The sequence below is a fragment of the Camarhynchus parvulus genome, chromosome 2 (assembly GCF_901933205.1).
Source record: "Camarhynchus parvulus chromosome 2, STF_HiC, whole genome shotgun sequence".
Lineage (NCBI taxonomy): Eukaryota > Metazoa > Chordata > Aves > Passeriformes > Thraupidae > Camarhynchus > Camarhynchus parvulus.
Window position 1 is genome coordinate 81,220,615 of NC_044572.1, and position 24,734 is coordinate 81,245,348.

The 24,734-nt window shown below is 36.7% G+C and overlaps 1 protein-coding gene across 1 annotated transcript in view; it reads right to left on the reverse strand.

Annotated features, from left to right (window-relative positions):
• ADCY2 (adenylate cyclase 2) overlaps positions 1-24,734 on the reverse strand; it is a 203,206-nt gene that overhangs the window by 91,118 nt on the left and 87,354 nt on the right. Inside the window, exon 4 of the mRNA XM_030944238.1 lies at positions 12,719-12,868. Coding sequence (XP_030800098.1) covers positions 12,719-12,868 — 150 coding nt within the window. The remainder of the gene's footprint in view (positions 1-12,718; positions 12,869-24,734) is intronic.

Sequence of the window (24,734 nt, forward strand, 5' to 3'; positions counted from 1 at the left end):
TTACCCAGGCCATAGCTCCGGCTGCTGTTAAATTTTCCATAGATAAATATACTCTCATGTCTCCTCGCTCATGTTTCATGAGCAGTTCCTTATACTCAAGGACAGGCTGAGAACACTCAGTAGTTGGGACCTTATCTTTTGCATTTCAGTGTTTTCAAAATCTATTATCCTTCTTTATGCAGACTATCAAGGGGGAAGTAGCAGGCAGGTCATTGCATGTTTTGAGGTTGTTATTGAACAGCCATCTAAAAATATGAGAGGATAAGGATGCTGAATACCACTTGAACAGGACCTGCATGCCAAATATTCACAAATATTTAAAAATTAATCTGATTAAATAAACAAAATAATTACAGTAGTAGAAGTCAAACTTCTATTTTTCAAAGAGTAAACCTGTCAAAGTTTTCATAGGGCAAAAGATCTCTGTGAAAGATTGTACAGGAAATAAAATGTACTTTGAAAGAAGAGATATACATGAGGAATGTAAGACCTGTCCCAAGAGATGAAAGGAAGCATGGAAGAAGACACTTATTTACTGGCAGAGAGAGACATGAAAGGTGGAAATGGAATATTTAAGAGTATAAAATTCCTTCTGAGATCATTTTAACAAGAACATCTGAGAAACACTAAGTATACACAAATGCAAATGACAGGAAAAGGAATGCTCCTCAATGAAGTTATTTACAGGATGGTCTGGGGTACTCAAAGTGATGAATTTGAAAAATTCATCCTGCAATTCTTTGCTCCATCAGTTTTCATTACTTAGTGTAAAATAGAAAATGCAATGTACTAGATATAAATAACAGTACAGGAGAAAGGCAACAGTCACTTTATTAAAATACAGAGCAGCCACAAATGCACAATAGCTGGAAGCAGAAGACTTTTACGTAGTCAACAGAATTAGACTGGAAGAGCCTTCAAACACAAACAGTTGCAAAAAGAAAACACTACATGGTGTTAAGGAGGAATCTAAAGTTACAAAAAGGCAGGGAGAACATATTTCCTTGCAATTCCAATGCACAAGATTTGAGGGATCTTGCAGACTTCCCAGCAACTGACTAAAGGGCATCAGTGTTGCAGCTATTTTGTTTTTTCCTTAGATCAGTTTAATATCATACACAGACAGCTGAATTATATTAACAATATTTAAAATATGAAACCATTTTAAATTGCAGTTGTTCAAAGCACCAGAGGCAATTTTCTTTTTCTCACTGTATAAGAAAAAAAGATTACTACATATTTATATTAGATATTGGTTACAGCAAATAAGCAAAAATCACTTCTCTATTTTAATTAAGTGCATGATGGCTTCTGCAACTATACTCTAAAAGCAGGAAAACTGCTAGAATGGAGTGGTCAAAGACAAATGAAACCGTGGAGACAGTTCCAGTCCAGCACTGGTAGACAATGGAACTGATTTAATTAGGGATTCTATCTGACCTCCAGTAATTTCATTTTTAAACAAACTTTTGGAAATGCAAAGGTGAAAGGACAATAGCACATTATATTCCAAGGTCCTCGTCCTCTGAAATGTCAAATTGTACTTAAAAAAACCCATAATGGTGCCAAAGTATTTAGCATTATAGAAAATCACATGGACCAGCTGGAGAAAGTTAGACAATACAAAATTGTCTCAAAGGCAAAGAAAACATGTTCTACAAGCCACAGTGGAGGAAACTGGGCTTGTTTGCCTTTAGTACTTACTTTATCACTTCAGCAATAACTGAGAGGGACCAATAGCCTTCAGGCACACATAAGGTTGTAAAGGGGAAAGGAATAAACTTGATTTATATCCAGTGCAATTCACAGGCCTAGATTGAATTGTGGCTTATTAAGTCAGGCAAAAGGGAAAATATTCCCCAAAGATAAAAGCAGAGTGGAACACATCATCTAGGAAAGGTATAGAAGCTCCAGATTTTGTAGAGACAGTTAAGACATCACCTGCTGAGGATGTTTCAGGTACTCTGGGTTCCACCCAGTATGCTGAGTCTTCAAGCAAGGAGAAAGATGAAGTCACCTCTTCATATCTGAGACTTATTTTTCTATTATTATTTCTAAATATTGTACAAAAACCATTCTGAAGTAAGAATAAAACCTTCTATAAATTGTGTTTTGAAAACAGATCTAGAAGGCTCTACTGTACACTTCCAATTCTGCTCATGAAAATTCTTTGAACATTTCAGTTAGACAAAAATTTTAAAAGGAACAAATTAAGTTCACAAAAGAGGTTACAGTAGATACAAAAGAGATGAAAGTAAAAGGTGTAAATAGTTAAACCTGTGGACTTTTGCATTCCGTCTCGCTTCTCTTTTTCCTTTTTATTTCTTTTTGAATCTCTGCCATCTGAAAACACATTAAAACCAGAAGAGGAGGCCGGAAAGAATTCATTAGTGGCTCTGGCAAGGATTTAGAAAGCAAGTGTCAGGTTTCAGCAAAACAAGGAAATACAGGGAGAGGAAGTTCAGAGAAGGTGTTTACTGTCACTACTGCATTTTAATAAAGTCTAATTTTCGTCAAGATGTCACATTTACTTTCACCTACAATAATGCACAAAGCTTCATTTCAACTGGAACTACCTCAAGAACCAATGCAGCTGTAATTCTTCAGTTTGTTTCCCTTAATGAGGCAATCAGACTATTTTTTTTTTAACAAGAGGACATTTGTCATCCATAATGACTGTTCATGTGATAATTTAGATTTATACAAACATATGATTTAGTGTTATACAACATTCTGGTTTAAAAATTAGCACAGTAGCACAGATTGAATGGCTTGCAATCGAACTTCCTGGCAGATTTCTAAATGCAATTTACTGAGAAACATATTTTTATGTCGAGTATTTTGTGTAGCAAGCCTGAGACATCACAAATTTCCAGAAAGCTACTTGATAATCTGGAAGAACAAATAAATGTAATGCTTTTAACAAAAAACCTATTTGCCTCAACATCCCTACACTCTGAGAGCTGCTGTACACAACCATTCTGTAGGAGTGCATATGCCCATGCGTCTGAGGTTGGACATGCACCTTTTAGCTCAAAGACTGACAGAATCACCATGTCCATATCACCTGTCCTTCCACCCCACAAAAATTCACATTCCTCTCAATCTGAGAGACCTTTTGTTTAAAAGAAAGCTAAAATATAATAAAACATGAAACACAGCTCTAAGAATCGGCAAGGGACACAGGCTGTGAGCATCTTTGAGAGCAACACAGTTCAAGAACCTCAGCTTATTAATAGTTAGTTTCTCTTTCTCATTTTCTTAAGCATCCATATGCACAATTCTTACCAAAACCTCAAGGAGAAATGGGATTGCCTGAAGAGAAGCCAGGTGACCTACAGGAAAAGATTAATTTTCCTAACACCATCTTGGAGCACAAACAGGTGAGTCCAACCACCACTCCAAGTGGGAGGAAAGGGTTTTTCTTCAGAAAGCTAAATCTGTGGGTTAGCGTTCAGACTGACAAGTTAGAAGGCACTGACATGACTGCTGTGCAGCTGCAATGCACCTCAAGGGGGGGAACAAGGGTGACAGCCCTAGCAAAAAGTAACTCCTAAGGGAAGGAGTGAGGAGACTGTACTCTGAGTTCTAACAGCTTTCATAGCAGGTCTTAGAAAGAAGTTAGTCTTGCACACAACCAGCTGAACTCCCAGAAGGTAGCTGAGGTGGCTTCTATACTTGACATCTGCCACTTGGCACGTGCTTTTGGTTGAAAGCACCTGGGAATAGTATATTTTGCAGAGCTGTATTTACCCCTAATGGCTTTTCCTACAGTATGAAACCTTTCAGATCCAGAAAATTGCTAAAGGGAGGTAGGGGTTGGGAGTGAAGAAAGAAAGAGAATATTACAAAAAGAGAAAGGTAACTGATTTACAGTCTAAAAAGAGTTGGAAGAAATATCTAACTAGGCCATGGACAAGGACATGAACTTCTAGAAAAGTCCCAATATAGCCAGATTCCCAAGAAGATCTTAAAGACAGTGACCACACCTTTCCATTATAAGCTGAGCACAGTAAAGCAAGGGGGAAGAACACAGTGACACACAGGATTCAAATGTACCCAGCTTAACTTGTTTAGTTTATGTGCACTGCCAGTGTGAATGTCCATGTGAACAATCATTTAAAGAACAAAATGTATTAGGATCGACAAAAAGAAGATATTTAGAAGTCATATGACTGTTAACAATGTTAGAAAAGTACATAACTTTTTGCGACCAGCGCCACACAAGGATTTAAAACACCCAAAGGAAACGAATTCAGAATTAAAACATCTATTTACAATGCAGAAACATTTATGGTGGAAAGCAGTAGTTCTGGACAGAATAGAGAGTTATGGGACATAACCCAAATGAGCAGGATCTCCCAGCATGATGCTGCTGCTAACAAGGCCAATGTGTCCCTGAGACTTATAAGAAGACTTTTTTATGGATCTTTATCTCCTTAGGTGAACATAATTGACAACAGTGTGTTCAGTTCACTTGCTATAAAAATGATACAAAAAAATCATGAATCATTACAAGGTCACAAAAATGAACAAATACCTGGAAAATCCTCATTACAGAGAGCCCTTTAAGATGTTTTAGGTTGTTTACAATATTATAAAAATAATTATGATATGACTGAGCAATTCTATATGTAAAAAAAAAATAATCAGGCCTCTGGATTATCAAAATCCGTGTGATCTATGTGTAGTTTCTGTAGGCAAAATACCCTGTAATCCCTACCTGTAGAGAAAAATGTTTAATGTGGAGATCTGAAAAGGACATAGCAAGGTTAGTAAGGACAAAGGGATCTAGTTGGACTTCAGTAACTTTTATCTGGAAATAAAATGGCAATTTAAAAATGAAGCAATTAATTATGAGAACAATGAACAATTGAAAACTTTGGACTCGCTGTCAAAAGACATTCTCTTTCTAAAAAGAATGACTTTTCACCTATTAATTTTAGCTTTTGTAATGTGGCTGACAAAATTGCAGGTGTCATGACAAAAATTAACATTTGCCTGCCAGCTATGTATTTCATCCAAATTATCAGAATATCTATGAAAATGTGGTACTTAGTATCTGCTTAAACTACATATTTTCCTCATAAAACAAAGCAACATGACTCATCAGTTTATCTGAGCATGTTAAATGTAATAAATTACTGCAGATCAACACACAGAGAAGCAGCTGAAATCTCATCTAGTTCACTGCAAAATGCTAAATGACCTTTTCTTACAATGAAGTCCGGAGGTAGGAAAAAGATTACATGCAAGAACTGGAGTGTCTCTATTGATCTGTGAAGTAGATACTCGCACAAGACATTTGCCAAGCCATTAATTTCAGAATTGTGGACAATATGAGTGTCTTCATGTAGGGAACTAGACTTCCAATATGGGCATCTCTTCCCCTTACAGTGAAATATGAATTCCCTGGGGTGAAAGGCACATTTTATAATATTTCAAAATATGACAAAGTTTTATTTCTACAGAAAGAGTCTCTCACAGCTCCTACAAACAATTCAGCAGAGAAAAACTGGGAAAATGATGGTTAGGAAAAGTGGTCATCTGTCAATAGTGTTTTGCTATAAATTTCAAGGTCATTTCCCAGATCTCTGAAAAAGCGCTGAACAGGAAGTACCCCACACTTGTTGGACCTCTGGAGTTTTCCACAGTAGTAAACTGCAAAGCTGCCAACCACCCTCCTCACTGCTCCATCTCCACAGGGCAGAAGCTCCCAAGCACCCTTTCCAGCAGTGAAGAACTATGAAAGAATAACTCCATGGATATAGACAAGATGCAGGTTGCTAACGTACTACATGATCCTTTTGCAGGCAAGGACCCGAGTATCTTTTCTATCTTTCAAAAGCTCTGGCCAGCCAGGCATATGTGAAGCCTCTGTACCCTTCAATCCTACCTTTGTTACAGCTTTTTGATCTACAGGTCTTGGTTGTGACATAAAACTTGAAATCAAAGTCTCAGATTTGTACCAAATATTGAGCCTTGGGGGAATATTAATTGCAGACTTTTGTTATTGTGGTATCATCATGACTATTTAGTCTGTTTCAAATTCTTCAGTGACTGGACAACCTGAACATAACGAAGTAACAACTGGTATCTATTTGATTATCAAATCACTCAACTTTTCTTAACAAACACAGATTCCTCTTGCAAAATGAATATTATTCTCATCAAAAATTAGGAGCAAAAATAGCTACATTATTCCTGGCATTACATTTAAGCAGAGTCAGTATGAGAAACTTGGAAAAAATTTCAGTAGCACCTGATAGGACTTTTTGTTGATTCAAAAACCATTCATTTTAAGTTATAGGATATGATTCAAAGTGATATTTACCTTTTCATTTCTTTCTATCTGAAATCATAGTATTCCTGTATGCCATAGCACTCTGTTATAGGAAAGACATTAAAGAAAACCCAAGACACACTGAGAAATTCAGGATGGAAGTGACCTCTTGAGATCCACAGTCCCACATCTTGTTCCAAACATGGTCAATTTCAACATTAGATGAAGTTGCTCAGGGCTTCTGTAGCCCAGAAAATACAATTTTACCACAACATCACAAGCTCTGTATCCAACACTGGGTCTCCAGCCTTCTCTGAGCTTGCCTTGCCTGATTTTTAGTTGTGGCAGCAGCTGTCTGGTGGCCACATGCCTGCTGCCTCTACAGTCCCTTAGCTCTGGGAGTTCCTCAGGCCTGGCACTGTGGGACAAACAATCCCTCTGGGTAACAGGGCTGGGGGACAGCAGTGCAAAGCCTTAACTGGAAAAAAATTGAAAATGAAGGGGGGTTCAAACCACCAGTATTTACATCTTCCTAATGAACTCGAGACCTCTTGCTGTGAAACACCTGCTTTCTGCTTTAGTAATGCTGATATCATTAATTTCAGGATCTAGAGGGACACATGAAGAGTAATATCCAAAATCTGGCTTATGGACTAAAAGGCAACAGGCCTGATAATGTACCCACACACATGCATACATCTAAAGCTAAGAATTTATAGTTAGTTTACATTTCTTTATAGCATAACTGAAATCTTAACAGTCTAATTCAAGTATCAGTATTACTCTTGCTGTAATAATTAGAAAAAATTAAAGATAAAAAAAACAATAAAGAAAGAAATACTTCTATATTAAGAAAGCAAAGGCATAGTAGTAATAATATGGTTTAAATTGTTATGCATACACTTCTTAATTTACAATCCTTTTTCTGGTAAAAAAGGTCTCTTGCTTTAACTGTTCCTGTGGGTCCTAATGTGAATGGGTTTCAGCCTGGCAGTGGTGGTGAAAGACTTTCAGCAAGCCATAAGCATCTGCAGCCCTTTATGAGGAGAAATATGATGTTGATGGTTACTTCTTCCTCAATCTAGGATCTCTTTGCAATACTTTTTAGATATCTGATCACACACATTTATACCTTGTTCTTTCTTTGCTGGTCTGCAAGTCTATGCTCTTGCTTTGTTCCCCCTAAAAACACTTGTGTCCAGGTACAGATCTGTATTTCTTCAAATGACCAGTGGTGACTGGCCACTTATAGATGTTATAGATCTGGAGTCTGCAGTGCCAAGCCTGTGCACCATTTCCAATCATCACGTGCATTCTCTGTGTTCATTTCTTAAGGCTTCCAGTACTTTGTCAGGTCTGCAATTTTCCACCTTATGTTACAGTTGTAAATATCTCATTCTTCACAGAGTAGTTGTTCATTACTATTATTTATGTAATATCTGTGTTTGTGCTGTGTCATAAAAAAATTAATTACCTATAACTACCTTGTTATACTTGAAATACTGCTGTTGCAGTTAAGTAAAAATAAAGCTCCAAGAAGGTTAAAAAAAATTCAGTTTTAACCCTGGGGCCTTGCAAACTCAGCACAAAGCCCATGGCAATGGCAGTACTGTATTGTGGGGTACATAGTTACAGAAGACTGAGGGTAATACCAGTCTCCTGTAACTATGAAAAAGAAAAAGGGGGATACACTTGAATATTTTTTGCATAACACTTTTAGCTATATTTATGCTACTTTGTGCTAATTAGTGTGGACTATGACAGTTATTATTATTATAACTAGATTTTTTTTGTATTTTCATTAGATTGTTAAGACTTTAATTAGCCTAATGAGATTCTGAACTCTATATTTATCATGTGCTCTCTTTTGCTCACAAGAATTGAAGCATAAGATCTGATACAGCTAGGACTTCAAAATCTCTCTGCTCACAGACTCCAGCATCTCTCCAGGCAGCCTTTTCCAGTGTTTAACCCTTCTGTTGGGGAAAAATCTTTTATCTCCTTCCAGCCAAGATTTATCCTGTCACAGCTGAAGCCTGTTGTCTCTCATCCTTTCACTGTGGGCCTTTCAGAGAAATCTGACCACACCTTTTGTGCAAGCTCCTTTGGTACTAGGCAGATGTTAGTTGTGCCCTCCAAGCCTTTTCTTCTCCAGGCTAAACACCTTGAGTTCTCCAAGTCTCATCATCTGTCATGGCCTGCAGTCCCTGTAGCCCTTCAGTGAACCCTGTCCAGTTTCTGTTTGCATATTCTATCCATCTCTCCCACGGTCCACCATGCAAAATTCAACCCTTCCCCAGAACAGGCTTTATTTCTAGTAATGACATGTTGTCATTATATTGCAAAGGTTCCATATTGTTATCTCCTTATTGCAAGAGTTTCATATCTCCTTGGTGTTTCTCGTAAGCAGCTCCTCTATACACTGCCTCTTCCCTCTTCTCACAGTAGCCAACTAACTCCAGTTCCCTTTTAATCAACCAACCCACTCTTTTATAGCACTCTTCTTCTCATTAGCTGCAGATGTGGCCTGTTAAAGTCAGGCCTGTTCCTAATAATCTAATAATTGGCTCAGCTGCAACTCCTTAGGGGTAAGATTACTTTCTATACCACCTTTATTCACTTATATTCTATCCCCCTACACTGACACATCAATTAACAGAAAGGACTGGCACCACACACGTGTATGAGCTCAAACACTGCTGAAGTAATAAATGGAGTCTAAAATTTAAAAAAACCAACACTAGTTTTTGTTTTTCCCATTTACTAGACTTAAAGCTACGAGGAAAAGGAAAATGAGGAATCTCTTAGAAAAACTATCGTATATTTATGAAAATATTAGTAGCTTACCTTTTAAAATGCATTGATTAAACTTGCAGGAATCCACATTTCATATATTAGTTCCAAATAATGTATTTTAATGTTTCTGTTCTTTAGTAACAGCCTTAAGCTTCACAAATGTATGAGGCTTCTCTGTTTAGATTAATTAAAAAAACAATTTTGAAATATTTCGGTTCCTCTGATGAATGGCATCGCTTCACCATGTTTCAGTGAAAAAATTAAAATCCCACTCAATGATTTGAAACCTCATTCATTTTCATCTGTACCTGAGTGTTGTTTCTAAAAGCAGTATTATACTGCCTCCTTCTCAAAGACAGCATTTCAGAGAACTCACTGAACACCAACACCTTATGAACACCTCCCTGCAATGTTGTAAGAACCTCTTCGGTGTATATTCCTGTGTCTCACGATGCAAAGCCCCAGAAGAGAGAGAGAAGAGCAATTATACCGCTGTCAGCGTTAAGATCTTGCACTCAGCACCAGTGAGTCATTACCCCTACAAACTGTCAGCCAGACTTTTATCAGGGAGACAAATAACACTATGAGAGGCTATTTTAAATACATATCTTGGAATAAGGCTGCAAATTAAAAAGAGGTCAGAATAGTTCCACATTTCTCTTCTATAAACTCTGAAAAGACATAAAAGCTGTGTGAGAAAAACCAAAGTGGGCTTTGAAAATACTCCTTTTTACCACAGGGGTTCAAAAGTGGCCCCTGCCCTGCTGGGAGGTGTCACCACCTGCAGCTTCCCATCCCTTTGGGGGCAGCCAGCCTTTGCTGTGCCCCAACAGCAGAAATACACAGTGGTGTGGGTACAGTATGTCCAACCTGTACCTCAGTATACACACCCCCCTCCCCCCATTTCACCTTTTTCTAATGTACATTGGTCTCACTAGAAAACAATGAATCTGGGGGTTCTCTTGAGTTCTTTGGCATAGTTGTTTAGTGGTATTTTAATATACTTATCTACTGATCTATCAAAATGGTGTTCTCAAAAAGGCTATTCAAAAATACACAAAAGAAACACCAATAACTGAAAAACAACAGTAGTCTACATTTGTATGAGTCTACTCTCAAATAACATAAAAGGAAATTCACAGAATAATTTGAAACATAAATTGTACATCTTTTGAAAACAATTATAAAATACATGACATCCATGATCTACAAAAGTGTGCAAATTTGACCTGGAGCCCTAACCATTTAGAAGTACATCCTACGCTCTGCACTTGTACAAAAGTAGCTTATCCAAAGTAAATTAAACTAAATTAATTTTTTTGTTCCTGTTTCAGAGATGTAGAATCAAGGGTCATACTACAACCTTTTACAGGCTAATAAAGGCTTTGATCAAAACCAATGCTTTTTAAATGCACCGTGCTCTTTCATTGTATCCCAGTTCTCTAAAAATAGTCACCAATATGATTGACTTGCTTCCTGAATACTAACAATGTCGATGATCTTTTGTATGTTCCTGGCAAAACGAGCAGTGTTAAAAGCAGACTACAGTACATCCACTTCTGAACTAATGTCTGCAAACAAAGATGCGTGTTAATCCTGAGGAAAAAAAACCAGCCATCTTATGAAATGAGTCCTCATTTTACCTTTCCACATTTAAATACCTGATGTTCCTAAGTGTGATAATATGGAGGTACTAGTCTTCATTTTTTGGTTGGAAAAAACTTGACAGGAGATAAGGGACATATATTAAGGGATTGGGGGGATAAAGGCCAAAGAAATCTATAGAAGAAGATCTGAAGATCTAATGAGCTCTTTTTGAGCTCACTGGAGGCTGAAAAGATCCCTGACTTCCACAGAGTACTTGACTTTTTTCCAGTAAGACACGGACCCATCTGTTACTAATCCAGCCCTGCAATACACTACTTAGGGCTGTGTAGATGTCTTAACTAATTTGATAGATTTATTCCTATCAAAACACAAACATGACAACACACACCTAAATATATATATATATATATATATATATATATATATAATTAAGAACATATAAGAACAAATAAGAACAACATAAGAATATAAGAACATAAATATAAGAACAACATTTATCACTTTTTGCTTCTTTCCATCTTGCTAGGCTACAGCATTTTTAAAACACAAGTACTACAAACCCAAAGAGGAAGTATCTGTCACACAATCCCTGGTAGTTTTGCTTCTCTTCACTGTCAGGTTCTCAATCATTTCTGCAGGATCTTCAGAAGTGACAGTACACCAAAGCTACTTTCCATAGAAACTAGCAATATTTAGCAAAATAATACACATTTGCAGAAAACATCAGCTAGAACCATGTCTGCTGTAAGTACTAACTTCTTACAAAAAGCATCCTTACTCCTTTGAATTCAGTGTCCAGTAACACAACCCTCCTGCTTCTTGCAGATAAACCAATGTGTTTCCTATTCTTGGAGGGAAAAGCTACCAATAGTAGAAACCCAGGCCCTTAAAACTGAGCTCAAAGTCCACCCATTCCCTGCCCACAGCTTTGGAGGCAGAGGTGCAAACATAAATGACTGCTCTTACAAACCTCTCCTGCAATAGCACCTTATGCAAATTTTGTATCTTATCATCAAAACTTGCTTTTACTGTAAATTGTTCTCCTTAAGATTACTTGAAATGTTTTGTAGCAACTTCCAGCCAATATGCAAGCCAAGTGCCCAGCAGAATAAGGACAGCCCTCTGACCTGTAAAGTCCTGGTGTGGAATTTCCATTTGCTCATTTTAAGAAAAAAAGTGTTAGTGATGGATCTTGCAAACCTTAACTTAAAACAGATACAGGCATTTGTGACACAGACATGACAATTTAGGTCAGCTGGGACACACGAGGTGCACACAAGCATTTTTGTGACCACAGACACCTGTCAGTGTCTCTATTCTCTGATCCTTAACAGTTCATGGAAATCTGAGTCTTGGTGACCTTCAAAGCAAAATGCACCTATCTTCTTTACTACATGATGAACTGATTTGTATTTCAAATTCTCTTAAATGAGGCATCTATCTGTCAGGATGATAGGCACTGTACAGAACTTGCAAAGAGAAAAAGAACTATATAAAGCAATCAGAGAATTCTTTTATTTAACTGCTGCAATAAATGACAGTGTCATTATGCAATTTCCCTAACTCTTCTAAACAAACCTGACCTCTAGAACTATATCACATGATTCATCAGTATTGTGGATTCAAATATTTTTCAAAAACAGTGCAATAATGTCTTCCTGCAGGGATTTGCAGCACTGGTCTTGAGCCTGAAGAACTGAAGAACATGTACATCTCACAGCTCATTTCATGAGGACGACAAAAGAGATGTTGTGCAAACAGGATTTATACAGTGTTTTTAACTCTCCTTATCATAAAATATTTTCATAGAAAAAGTGAGAAAAAAACATATTTAGACAACAGAAATAACTGTAACACTTTCCTACAGTCAGATGGAAATTGTGCACAACCATATTCAAAAGACTTGGCATGTTTCATGAAGGTTAAGTAATTCAATAAGTGTTTTCCCATTAACAAGCTGGATTACACAGCAACAAATAGGAGGAAAGTGTGCAAACAGAAAAGCAGACCCAGGCAGGGGTGTTTCTTTACCTGTTGCCTCTTCTCAAACTCCAGCTTGATACGGGATTTGATGCAGTTGCACGTGTCCTGATACGTCTGCTGCAGCGCGAGCTCCATGAGGTGCTTGTGGTACGCTCCTGCCAAGTTCCCGCAGATAAAAATTATTACATTTGCCAAGATCTAGAGGGATTAAAAAAAAGTGTCAGGGAATTTATATAAATATATTAACAGAAATTAATCCTAGCTTGCAATGAAAGATTGCTGCAGTTACGTATTTTACTTTTGTTTGTTTCTAGCCAAGGTTAACCTTTCAAAAAGCCTTTAAAATTAGTGGCAACATCCCAAGCAATAATAGAATCACAGAATCAGTTAGGCTGGATACTGTTTTAATTTAGGATTAAACGGGAATGAAAATGAAAATGAACAACATGTTTGCCTACTCAATGAGGTACATGTTTTCCAAAAAAAGACTTTCAGCTCAGTTAGAGCTCACTGCTGAGTATTAATTAGGTGGGATCATCACCTACTCACGTAAAACAATAGCTAGGGCTCCTAATAGCAATATTGGAAGCTGTGCTATTGCTATGCTCTTAGCAATGTTTTCTTTTGCAGTGCCATATGATTAAGGGGTGAAAAGTTTCACCCACACACATGAAAAGCCTGACCTGCATTTTACCTCGGCCTGATCCACTGCTATCCGTCAGTCAGCTATAAATAGTAACCTTGGTGATGATAAGCAGTGTTTAAGGAGCAAGATCTGACAGCTGCCTACTAGAATATACTTTTCCTTACTACCAAAAAATTACATTTGCCTAAAACACAGAACTTAAAGATTTAAGATTTAGGGAGTCACATTTACAGCACCAGATGCCCTCTGCAAGCAACAACCCACAAACATGAGAAATAAGTTTGCTTAAAAATATCTAAGCCTTTTTTTCACTTGATCTTTGAAAAGGACACAATATTGTGCGATGATGCTAATACTTTTAACTGTACCCAGCTTATTGCTGCAAATAAAAGAAACACATTTATCCATTTGAGCTCACTCAGAGCAAAAGAAACACAGTAAAGTAATGAAGGCAATTCCTAATTCAATAATAAAAGTAATAATAAAGATAATATTAAATTGAAGTTGAGATACAGCTGCAGTCTGCTCAGAGCAGTTCTCTATTGTCTTTCCTTGTAAAGCCCTAGTGTATCATATACTCTGGATTACAAGCACTACATGATGTCATAGCACTCATAGTCTGGAAGAAAAGGAGGACGAAAGGGGGCAAAAATTTTGTTGTCTTCACAGCTAATCTAATAATGAAGCTTATGATAGATTTCCCTGGTGATCGTTCATGGGTTGGTTCTGGTGTACCTATGTACCAGGTAATCTTCTGTGAATTGCGAGTGGTGAAAGAGACAGATCAGAAAAAATGTCCAACAGGGTGCTATGGTGGTTCAGAGGAAAAAGATATATTGTCCTATTAACAGAAATCCATCTCCTTGTGGAATACATTTTATTCACAAAAAAGAAACCTCCCATGGAGTTTTAATGTTTCCTTAATAAATGGTAACATAAAAATTTGAGATTTAAATATATATGCTTTTATTTTCCTCACAGATTTTAACATCATTATGTGCAATACTTGTTCTTCCATCTGTGACATTTCTGACATCTCACCTTTCATGGCTCCACAAAGCTAAAAGCAGGAGCTCTTCACCTTTACTGCAAAAATGATCCATGTTTTCGATTTGGTGGAAATTTTTTCTTTCCCTAAAACTTTAAGATCATGGCATTTTAATGTTTCTAAAAGTAACATATGAGTTCTTAAATTTTTCCAAAATAGATAAATCTAAAAACAAGGAGAAAAATCTACATATTTCACTTTCTCTGAAGAACTTCTGGTATGAAGTAGAGAAATAAGAAATAGTTTAAATTAAACATTTCACAACAGCAAATAATCTAAAAAAAACCCCACGAACATATAAGATCATGGTGTACAGCAAAACATTTGACCTTAAAATATTTTATATGTCTTTGTAAATCAAAATTGCTCAATTCTGTTTTGAAATCAGCAGACATGTATTAGTGAACAAAAATCTTGTGTGATAGATCACAATACAGGGGTAAGGGTCTTCCAACTGGCAATCATTGCTGGGTTTTAAAATAAAATAATGTAGTAGGAAGAAATGCTTGAAAATAAAGATTGTTGGGCATAGAAAATGTTGAGATACATAGCAGGAATGTTTAGTAATAAATGATCACTGAATTGAACTGAAATCAACAATGTGCTGTCATAACCTCTAGTTAGATGTCACTGTTGAAAGTCTGCACATACACCTACTAATGAATTGTCCAGCTTCATAAAGTTATAGACCATTTAAAGCAAAACTTCAGGAATATAATCAATCAAAATTAAAAAATATATCCTGTAATGGGTAGATGGAGGAGTAAATTATGAATATCATCTTCGCAGTCATAGAAAAACAAATTACAGTTTTATGACTGAAGTAGCTGAAGTGAGAAAATAGATGGAAACAAGTGAGTGACAGGCATGGAAGCTAATTAACCAGTCTTTTCAGATACTCAGTGGGGTAATTCAGCCCACATGAAACTCTGCAATGGCTTCCAGTACCTGAATTAGGCAGCTGGAAGACAGTGCAAGGTATCTCAGCCACTGCCATACTTAGTGTAGATGTAACAAGTAAAAGTGTAAGTGAACATGCAGGTAGAAACTGTGTTTAAAAAACCCTGATTATTTAGGCAAGCGTGGATTTAATTCAGAAATTTGTCACTAAGGGATACAATTTTAAAAAAATCAAGAAATGGATGAATTGCTTTCTAAACAAACTTTTTTTTGCCTGTAATTTTTCTGGGTTGAGTGAATATTTCTGCTATTGAGCAAAATACATCCTGCCAATAGAATGTTCAACAGGAAGTGCAATTAACATTACTAAACAAAATAAGCAACATTTTATACTTCTTCCTTAATATCCCTCCCTTCCCAAGTCTGCATTTTCCTTTTAAATGCAGCCCAGTTTCAACATGAGCTGGACATGAACTCCATCCCAGGCTTCTTCTAAAGTCTCATAGGCATTCTCCCAGAAGAGACAGATTCAAAGTTTTCCTCAGTCAAAAAAAATAACTGAGCTTCCCACTTAAGCAAGTACTCGAATCAATATGCAATCATACAAAAGGTTTCTTCTGTTCAGGAACCTTCTCTGAGAAGATGCCATACCGTGAATCCTACCAGTACCAAAGCACTTGGAATGAAACCCTGAGTCAGACCAATCTTCTACTTTTCTCTAGGGTAGAACTGCAGTGTCTTTTCCCCCATTATTATCTTTTCCCCGCCTCATCTCTGCCTTCCCCTAAACCTAGATGTGTATTAGATAATAAGAAAAGCTGTGGTGGATCTTCTAGTAAAAAATTCTCCATCTTTCTGTGATAGCTCTGATAACTGTGCAGATAAAACTGTAGCTGAGAACCTGTGTAGAGAATTCAGGAATCAATGACATAACATGGTTAGGGATTTCTCCCAGGAGGACAAGACTGAGCTGTGGAAAAGAGTGTAAATAATGATGGTAACTCAACAGCAGAAAAAGACCAGAGTGACCTCAAAGACAGTATTGCATGAACCTGATTCACACCCTTTACAAACAGGCACTGTATGACCAAAACCTCAAAAAACCCACAATATACATAAATTCTACTAAACTCCCACTCAATTCACCATATGGAAACACTGAGCAACACAGCAGAAGTTCCCATCTCTCTGTAGAGTCAGAGTGGAGAGACAGGCCAATCTATCTTGTGGGCCATCTGCATCCCTTCAGATATATCCATTAACTGTACACTGTGCTGAAGTTTCTGTTTTATCAATGAATAAATTCCATGTCTACAGAAAGTGATCTAAATATGAGTCAACACAAGGAACACCAAGATACCATCAGGAAGTAACTCTAATCACTTAAGGAACATAATCATGGCTGACGTCTCCTCAGTCTGTTCTGACCTACAGAAAACTCCATGTGCTTCCTGGCAATGGGGAAATTTTACATTCAAGCACAGGTATTTTTTCAGTATCAGTGAATATCAAGTAATGAGATGTCTAGCGCTTCACTATCAAAATAGAATGCATTTAAAAGCAAATGAAGACAAAGTTAAGTAGCTATGACTAATTTCTCAAGAGAGTACTACAGTTCACTGAGCTGCTCGAAAAAATGTAGAACATCATATATAAGATCAACTGATGAAAAGTACCCACAAAGGTATATACATACAAAGAAGTACTATGCTATGTAAGAATAGAAGAATTATAATAAAGACTGCTGATTCTGATTGAAGCATAAATAATTTGTTAAATATCTTAGACACTGCTGTTCAAATACTGAATATAAAAATTAGAATCCTCCATAGATTTTCCCTCCATTGAAAGCTTCCAGTTTATGAGTTACTTTGCCACAATGAATGAACTGCTTTCTTTCCTCTTAGATATTTTACATATCCTTCCCAAATACTGCATGAACAGAATGTTTAACAACAACAACAACAAGAAGAGCAACACAAACTATTAACAATTTTTTCAATGGTTAAATTTCACTTTTCTTCTGGATAAGAAAACTGAGGACATGAAAGCTGAGGGGTAGACAAAACTGGCTTTTATGATGTCTGCAAGGAAATTAATGTGAGAAAAAAGGAATTCTTATGTCATTGCCTAAGTTCAAATTCTTTAGCTCTGCAAAGATGAATCGTCTCTCCCTTCATCTGATCTTTCATGTGATGATGCGATGGATCTTTCATGTGGTGTGGCCAGCCAAGTTATGGAACAAGTCTGTGCTGCTTTGGAACCTGTAGAGCTTTAGACTCAGATGTAATTCAGCTAAAAACAACAGGGTAAATGCTGGGTAGAACTGAAAAGCAGCATTTTAGAAGGAAATACTTAGCCACTATGTAAATTATTCACTTGGTCTCCATGCACTATGCCCAATACCATTATTTTAAGTAGATGTATTCAGAAGGTTCTCCAGCTATTCCATGCAAATCTCTTCCTCATGGATCTCTGGCCACTCATACAATGTTGCCTTTCCCTTTTTTCAGATTTCCAAACCTATAGAAGTTCAACATTTGAATACATTTCAGTGCCAACAACATTTATGGTTATGTCACAGCTCACAAATAAGACAGCAAACTTGAAAATGGCAGACATTTTGTCATATGGCAACCTCTGTTTCAAAAATAAAGGAACTCTGGGGAGGAGCAAAATTACAGGGCAAAAATTTTTGTAGCTGGCCCAAGACTAGTGATCATGTGGTGCCTGGTCTACCAGCTGCTGTTACAGAAAGTAACACCTGGCCTTTTTCCTACACTTAGGAGACCACTAAGTTGAGGTCTTTATTATGCTTCATGAAGAAACGTAGCAACCTCTTAGATTTGTATTTCTGTTTTAGAGATGATGGTAAAAGTTTATGATATCAAGTAATTCAGGTACAGAACATGACTGGCTGAAGGACAGAGAAATTATGGGCAACTGCATACTTACTTCCTCATGAATTTGAAGTTAAAAATCAATTTCTTTAACCACTGCAAAATTATTTTAATAGTCTGAAAGGTCAAAGATATTTAATCCTTAAATACTTATGAAGGCCACAATAAGAACACACTACAAAAGCGAAGAAACAGGAAGACACAATATCCTCAGACATTTTGTTTATATCAAGGAGAACATAAAATGTTTTACAGCAAGGTAAGTATTTAAAAAAAGCTGCAATTTTGCAACAACTCCTTTAAAAGAAAAACCACAAAACCAAAAAAAAAAAAAACCCCATTCAAATTAAGACTTCCCAAAATAACTGAGAAGCAACAAAAAAATAAAGATTTGCATTACTCAGTATCCCAGATGGTTCCAAATTTTCAGTGCTAAAATAAATTTGGTAAAGAGTCCCTTTGTGGAAGGGGAATTGATGTCATTTTACAAGCCAGGAAGTTGTGATGTTGTCTTCTAATTGGTATGTGTAATCCTCTTTGTAGCTTCTGCAATCAGAGCATTGAGGACAGCAGCAGGATATTCCTTTTTTCTAATATCTATATTTTTTCATATGATTTTCTTTTTATCATTACTACACATTGAACTTTCTCATAGCTCTAAGGTGTTCTGTGGAATGACCGGATTTATTTCCTTCAGCTCTGGGCATACACAGACCCTATCTATATGCCAGTGTAGATAAAAACAGACCATAAACTCTAAGCCCTTTAATCAAACCCAGGAAAAATAAACTAGAAACAAGAAGCAGAGTTACGGTCCCTTTAGATCACCTCTGTGTAATACATATAATCAATATCATTGCCTCTAATTAATGACTCTTAATATTTTGAATCTAATTTTTTTTTTTTTGCCAGAGGGCAGCTCATGCTCTCCTCAGTAAAAAGGAAACAGGCATCCACTGCACTCTCCTGCCTGCCTGCAGAGAGGTCTTTTGTGTTTACATGTACCTCTGCAATCATTTCATTTCTTTACTACTAAAACTGATCTTCAGATGTTCCCTCAAAAAGACTGAGATTAATTTTTAGGTTCCGGATCTCACGTAAGGGTGAGTATAAGTGTGCTATGAGGGAAAAAAAAGACCATTAAAAAAAATTAAAACCCTAAAAATAAAATCTATCGATATATATACTAATATATCAATCTTTGTTACAGAAATAATTCTATGTCTGATCTTAAAATACCTTGTCTTTTCCCATAAATCTGGTTTACTCTTAAAAAAAAACCCCAAAACTAAAATCTTTGATATAAGTACATTTACAGGACCAGCAATATACTGCCAAGTTTCATGTGTACCAATAGATTTCTCCCCATGTGCCCTGATCAGAAGTACTCCTGGGCTATCTCTCCTGCGCTGTCTTGCAGCCTTCATGAAGTTTATTTCTTATTATCATCTACCAGACTTACTGAAATTTCTTCATATATGTCTAAACATTTCCCCTTCTGGCAAGTTTTACAGAAATTAATCAATATGTTCAAAAGCTACCAGGAGAAGAAAAGATAAATGAACTGATAATCACATATATGCTCATTATTCATCTACTGATATGCCTAAACCTCAATAACTTACTGTTGATTTCAGATTTCTCCCTTAATTTCTATACTTTATACTGTATGTAACTGACTGCATATTAATACGCTACATACTCTCAGTTATCAATATATATGGCAATTAAAATCAATGGACAGTTCAGAATTACACAGATAAATTACAGTAGGAACATATGTTCAGCATAATTTTTCTACTGCATTTCAAACAGTTGGCAATAAATATGTGATTTGACTATTTGATAAACATTTTGAAATTGTATTTTTATGATCTCTATATAAAATTCTGATCTATACAAGCATGTTTTTTGCAGGTAATATTTTTGTCTATCAGTGTTCACAATGACCTGATAAGCTTTTTAACTAGATATACTTATGAATTTTTTCTGCTTGTCTGATGACTATGACAAACTTTAATCAAGTTCACTTTTCATAACTTGGCAGCCTGTGCTAGGAATCGGTGGTCTTTGGCTATACAGTTCAGAGAGAATGATGTGGAGCAGAAGGGAGGATAATAATAGTGGTGTATAAGTGAAGAAAGTGATGACCTACAGAGTTGGATTAAATGGATTCCAGAATGTCCTCAGCATTGGAGTTAGTAATTATGACAATCTTACAAGTGTTTTTGATATTTTTTTAAGAACTTGGTCACCATTTTGAAATATTATGAGATCTCTAATCAGTATTGGGGTTAATTCTTAATTGGAAGTCATCTAACAGGAAAATTTGCTCTCAGGAAACCTGAAAGTTCTATTTTCCGGTGTCAGGCAAATGCTGTCAAGAGTAACCAAGGTGGGACAAAGAAAGTACTAAATCTGGGTTACAGTCAGGAAGGAATGAAGAAAATATAAAGACCTCTTCACGTTGTTGGTGCCAATTCATTCCATCTGTACATAAAACACATCATTTTTCTCTCCTTCATGCCTCAAAACTGTCAAGATGTCATTTGTCAGGTGAGGCTTTGTACTCAAAAGCCCTGGTGTGAAGCATCTTGGATACCCTGAAACAGTTTTTTTTCTAAATCATGTGGTTTGTGGGAATATATTATTAGTAACACCTTAAAAGTAACACAGTACCTCCAATTCATAGAATAGAATCTGAGTCATAGAATCCTTATGGTTGGGAAAGACCTCTAAGATCATCAAGTCCAAACATTCACCCAGCACCACCATGTTCACCACTAAACTCTGTCCCTAAGTGCCACACATTTTTTGAACACTTCCATGGATGACGATTCCACCACTTCCCTGGGCAGCCTGTCCCAGTGCCTGACCACCCTTACAGCAAAGATGTTCTTCCTAATATCCAGTTTAAATCACCCCCTGGCACAAATTGGTGCCATTCCCTCTTGTCTTCTTGTTTGTTACTTGGGAGAAGAGTAACAACCCATCTGTTTAAAACCTCCTTTTAGGTAATTGTATAAAGTTAGAAGATCTCTCCTGAGCCTCCTTTTCTCCATCATTTTCTATTCATACCAGCATTAGTGACAACCCCTACAGAGCAGCATATTCACTGCAGGCACCTAAAATACTACACAGCATTGTTAAGAATAGGCTATTACTCTCAAACTAGCTGAGAGCAATGATTAAACAAATGGAGGTACTCGTCCAGGGAAGAGAAATTTTCCATCCCTCCAGACTTGTTCTTTTACTCCTACCTTCTGTTCCTTGTCTTTTAAAGAACTACTTATCCACACACAGATCTTCCCTCTCAGTTTGCTGGAAAGGTTTGGGCAAAGGACTCCTTCCAAGACATACAGCTATGAATGAAATCAGCCCATCTACTTGTTTGTTGAAGCCTTCAGTCAGATTCAAGGTACTTTTAAGAAAATACTATCTTTTGCTCCTTTCAAAATAGAATGTGTTTATCTCATTCTCTATTCTTACAGCTTCATTTTTTGCCCTATGAAGACACTGAGTTTACAGACCTAAAGTCTCCCTGACCCTTTCTAGAAGGGTCAAAATTTATTTTTTATTAAAAAATAAGCTTTTTAAATAACTATTTTCTAGATTAAAGTCAAAAGGAACCAGGGCCTATTTCAGACCAATCTATACATGCTCTCCTTCACCCATCCCTCCGAGAGGATTTTAATGTGAGATTTTCTTCCATTTCTTCTTCACTGAACAGGCATACAGAAATTGTTTCTCTGTGATAGCTTTGTCCTCCCTGAGTATTTTTGTAACCTGGATGTCAAATGTCCTTACAGACTCTCTGAATGTCCTTTTGTTACTCAAGTGCTGAAGCAAGGACCCAGCATGCAGGGCAGGGGAATTGGTTTGGTTAACTGCTGTAGCTCTGGCTGCTATTTAAAACAAATTACACACTTTAGGTGTATGCTCTTCAAACTCCTATCTGACCAGTGTAACTGCATACAATGGCATTATGCAACACTTTAAAAAACACTTGCACAGATGAAATGTTTTCATTTTGGTTAATTAACTTTAGTGGTGCAAATAGATTCCAAAATTGCTGATAAAGCATGCTAATTAGCAGAATGAATAGCAGGAAAAAATTGCAGCTACAACAGGCCCAATCACAAGGTGGATTGAGATAGCTCCATAAAGTATTTTATAGCTCGACTACTGTGCATCTAAGACAAATGTTATTTTAACTGAATTATAATTTTAAATGCTTATGATTATGTAGTATTCAACATAAAAAGATTTATTTCCTTACTGTCATTTTCTCGCTCATATTTTAATTTGCTCTTTCCCGTGTTCAAAATATTCTCTAGAAGTTTTTGCTTGGTAAACGAGCCTACAAATTTTCTGTACAATACAAGAAGCGGCTTAGGTTATGATGGCTGGAGGGAAGATTAAATGCTAAACAACAAAGTTTTCCCTTCCAAAGATTGTATTTCAAAAATCAAATGTGTTTAATACTGTGAACACAAAGACAAATAGAAGTCACTAAACTGGTAATAATGCTGTTTACATTATAACCTTCCCTAATACCTACACCTCTGCCGTACTGCCAGGTTTTGCATTTACCACACTTCTTACAAATTCCTTTAAAGTTTGTATACTACGTTTCTACATATTTTAGAAACCAAAAGCTGTGAATCTATTATTGAAATATATTGTGATGCTTTGCAAAACTGAAAGGTTTCCTATATACAAAGAGAAGTTACTAAAAATATGAAGGAAATAATACAATTTCCAGATGATTGTAGTTATATTTTTCTGACTTTACTCCCAAATGTGACTGGAATATTATTGGAACCCTATGGATAAATTAGAAATAGTCACATGAAAATGCAATCTCTTTTTGCAAATTCTGATGCACATGTAGCCACAAAAATAAAAAAACAATTTCCCTTCTCTTATGTTTTTAGTCTCCTGTCTGTCTTTATAAAAGAACCTGTTTTGAACCTGGCATGTTCTAAGATAATAAAAAAATTACATCCTAAGTGCTCCTAAGCAGCAAGATGAACAATGCAGAAAGTGTATATGACTTACAGGACTTTTTCCTGCATGGAATCAGTATTTTTTCATTCTCCACAAGAAAAATAATCCTGTACAAAAAGAAAATTCCTATTTAAATCCCACCAGTTTCAGTTGCTAATACAAGTTATCTTTTACAGCAAAGTAAGCTTCACCCTGCAACCAACCTACCTTTTAATAGTACAGCCTGCCATTTGAAAGATTTGACAATACATCATGAGGATATGAAGTAATACAACATGAAAGAAGACCTGGGAGCAGTACTTCTCACATACCACCCCTTCTTAACCAGAGAAGGCTGCTGGAGCATTAATGCATTGCAAAGTAATGTGCTATCAAAGGGAAGCAGGTCTCAGCGCCATATAGAATAGCAGATTTACTTTGCTTTTCAGTTATGTTAGGTTTAAAACACAATTTCACAAATCTGTAAATCCACATACACACCAAGTTAATTTTTCTTCACTTATCTGAAATTCAAGTTAGTGAATTTGAGTGTATGGACATTACCCATGCTAACCTCTGGGACTGTATAACACCCCTTGCTCTGTTTTACTAACCACTCAAACATATTCATGGAAGAGTTTCTCAGTTCTCTCCAACAGGCATCCTTTATCTCTGCTTTGAATATCCCAATCCAATCAACGAATGCTGCTACCTTGTTATTCACCACCTTCTGCAGAGAAAGGTTTTCAATATACTTTTCTCTTTGAGGAAAAGACAAAATCACAGCTAAGAACCCACAGTTATCCAGTGGCTCTAAACCTACAAATTGACTCCCTTCCTTCCCCACTCCCACTGCTCATCAGATATTTCTATGAGCCGTGGGATGCTGAAGAACAACGCTGGCAAACCTAAGCTGTTCTAACTCTCCCAATTCATTTCAGCACAAGTTTATCATTCAGCTCAGACCTCCTCTCCAAGCAGTTTTCTGAGACAGCCTACAAACAAAAGGCTTCATGGAAAATAGCTGACTATTTTAAGAAGACTTCAAAATTGACAGGCAGGTCAGTTGCTGAATGGTCAGTTAGGTGGGCAACACCAGTAAGTCTGGCTTTTGCAAGAGCACAAAGGCAGGTTTGGCCCCTGCCACCAGGGCTTCTTGAAGCAGAAGCATGAGAAAGAATATGATCAGCAAAACACAGGAGAACTCTTTAAATGCTGGCCCCAGCCAAAATTATGGGAGCTGCATGCAATAGTCACAGGAGAGGTAAAAGACACCCCGACACTTCATTGCTTAAAATGCCAAATAAGGGACAAAATTAGTAATCACTTAAAGAACAGGACTGCAATGAGTAAGAAACTTTGCTTCCTCTAGGCAAGGCTTAAAAATGCCTGTGTTGTATTAGTGCTCCTTTATTCGTTTATTTTGCTTATATTTTTCAGTTGCTTGCTCTGAAGATTCTTTGATTTGCTGTCACATATACGTTCAAAATTGTGACTTTCTTTAGTCTTCCTACAGATCTTTTCATCTTCCTCCACCTCCACTTCTTTGCGCTGAATAGGTAGTGTAGATAGTGCCCATTG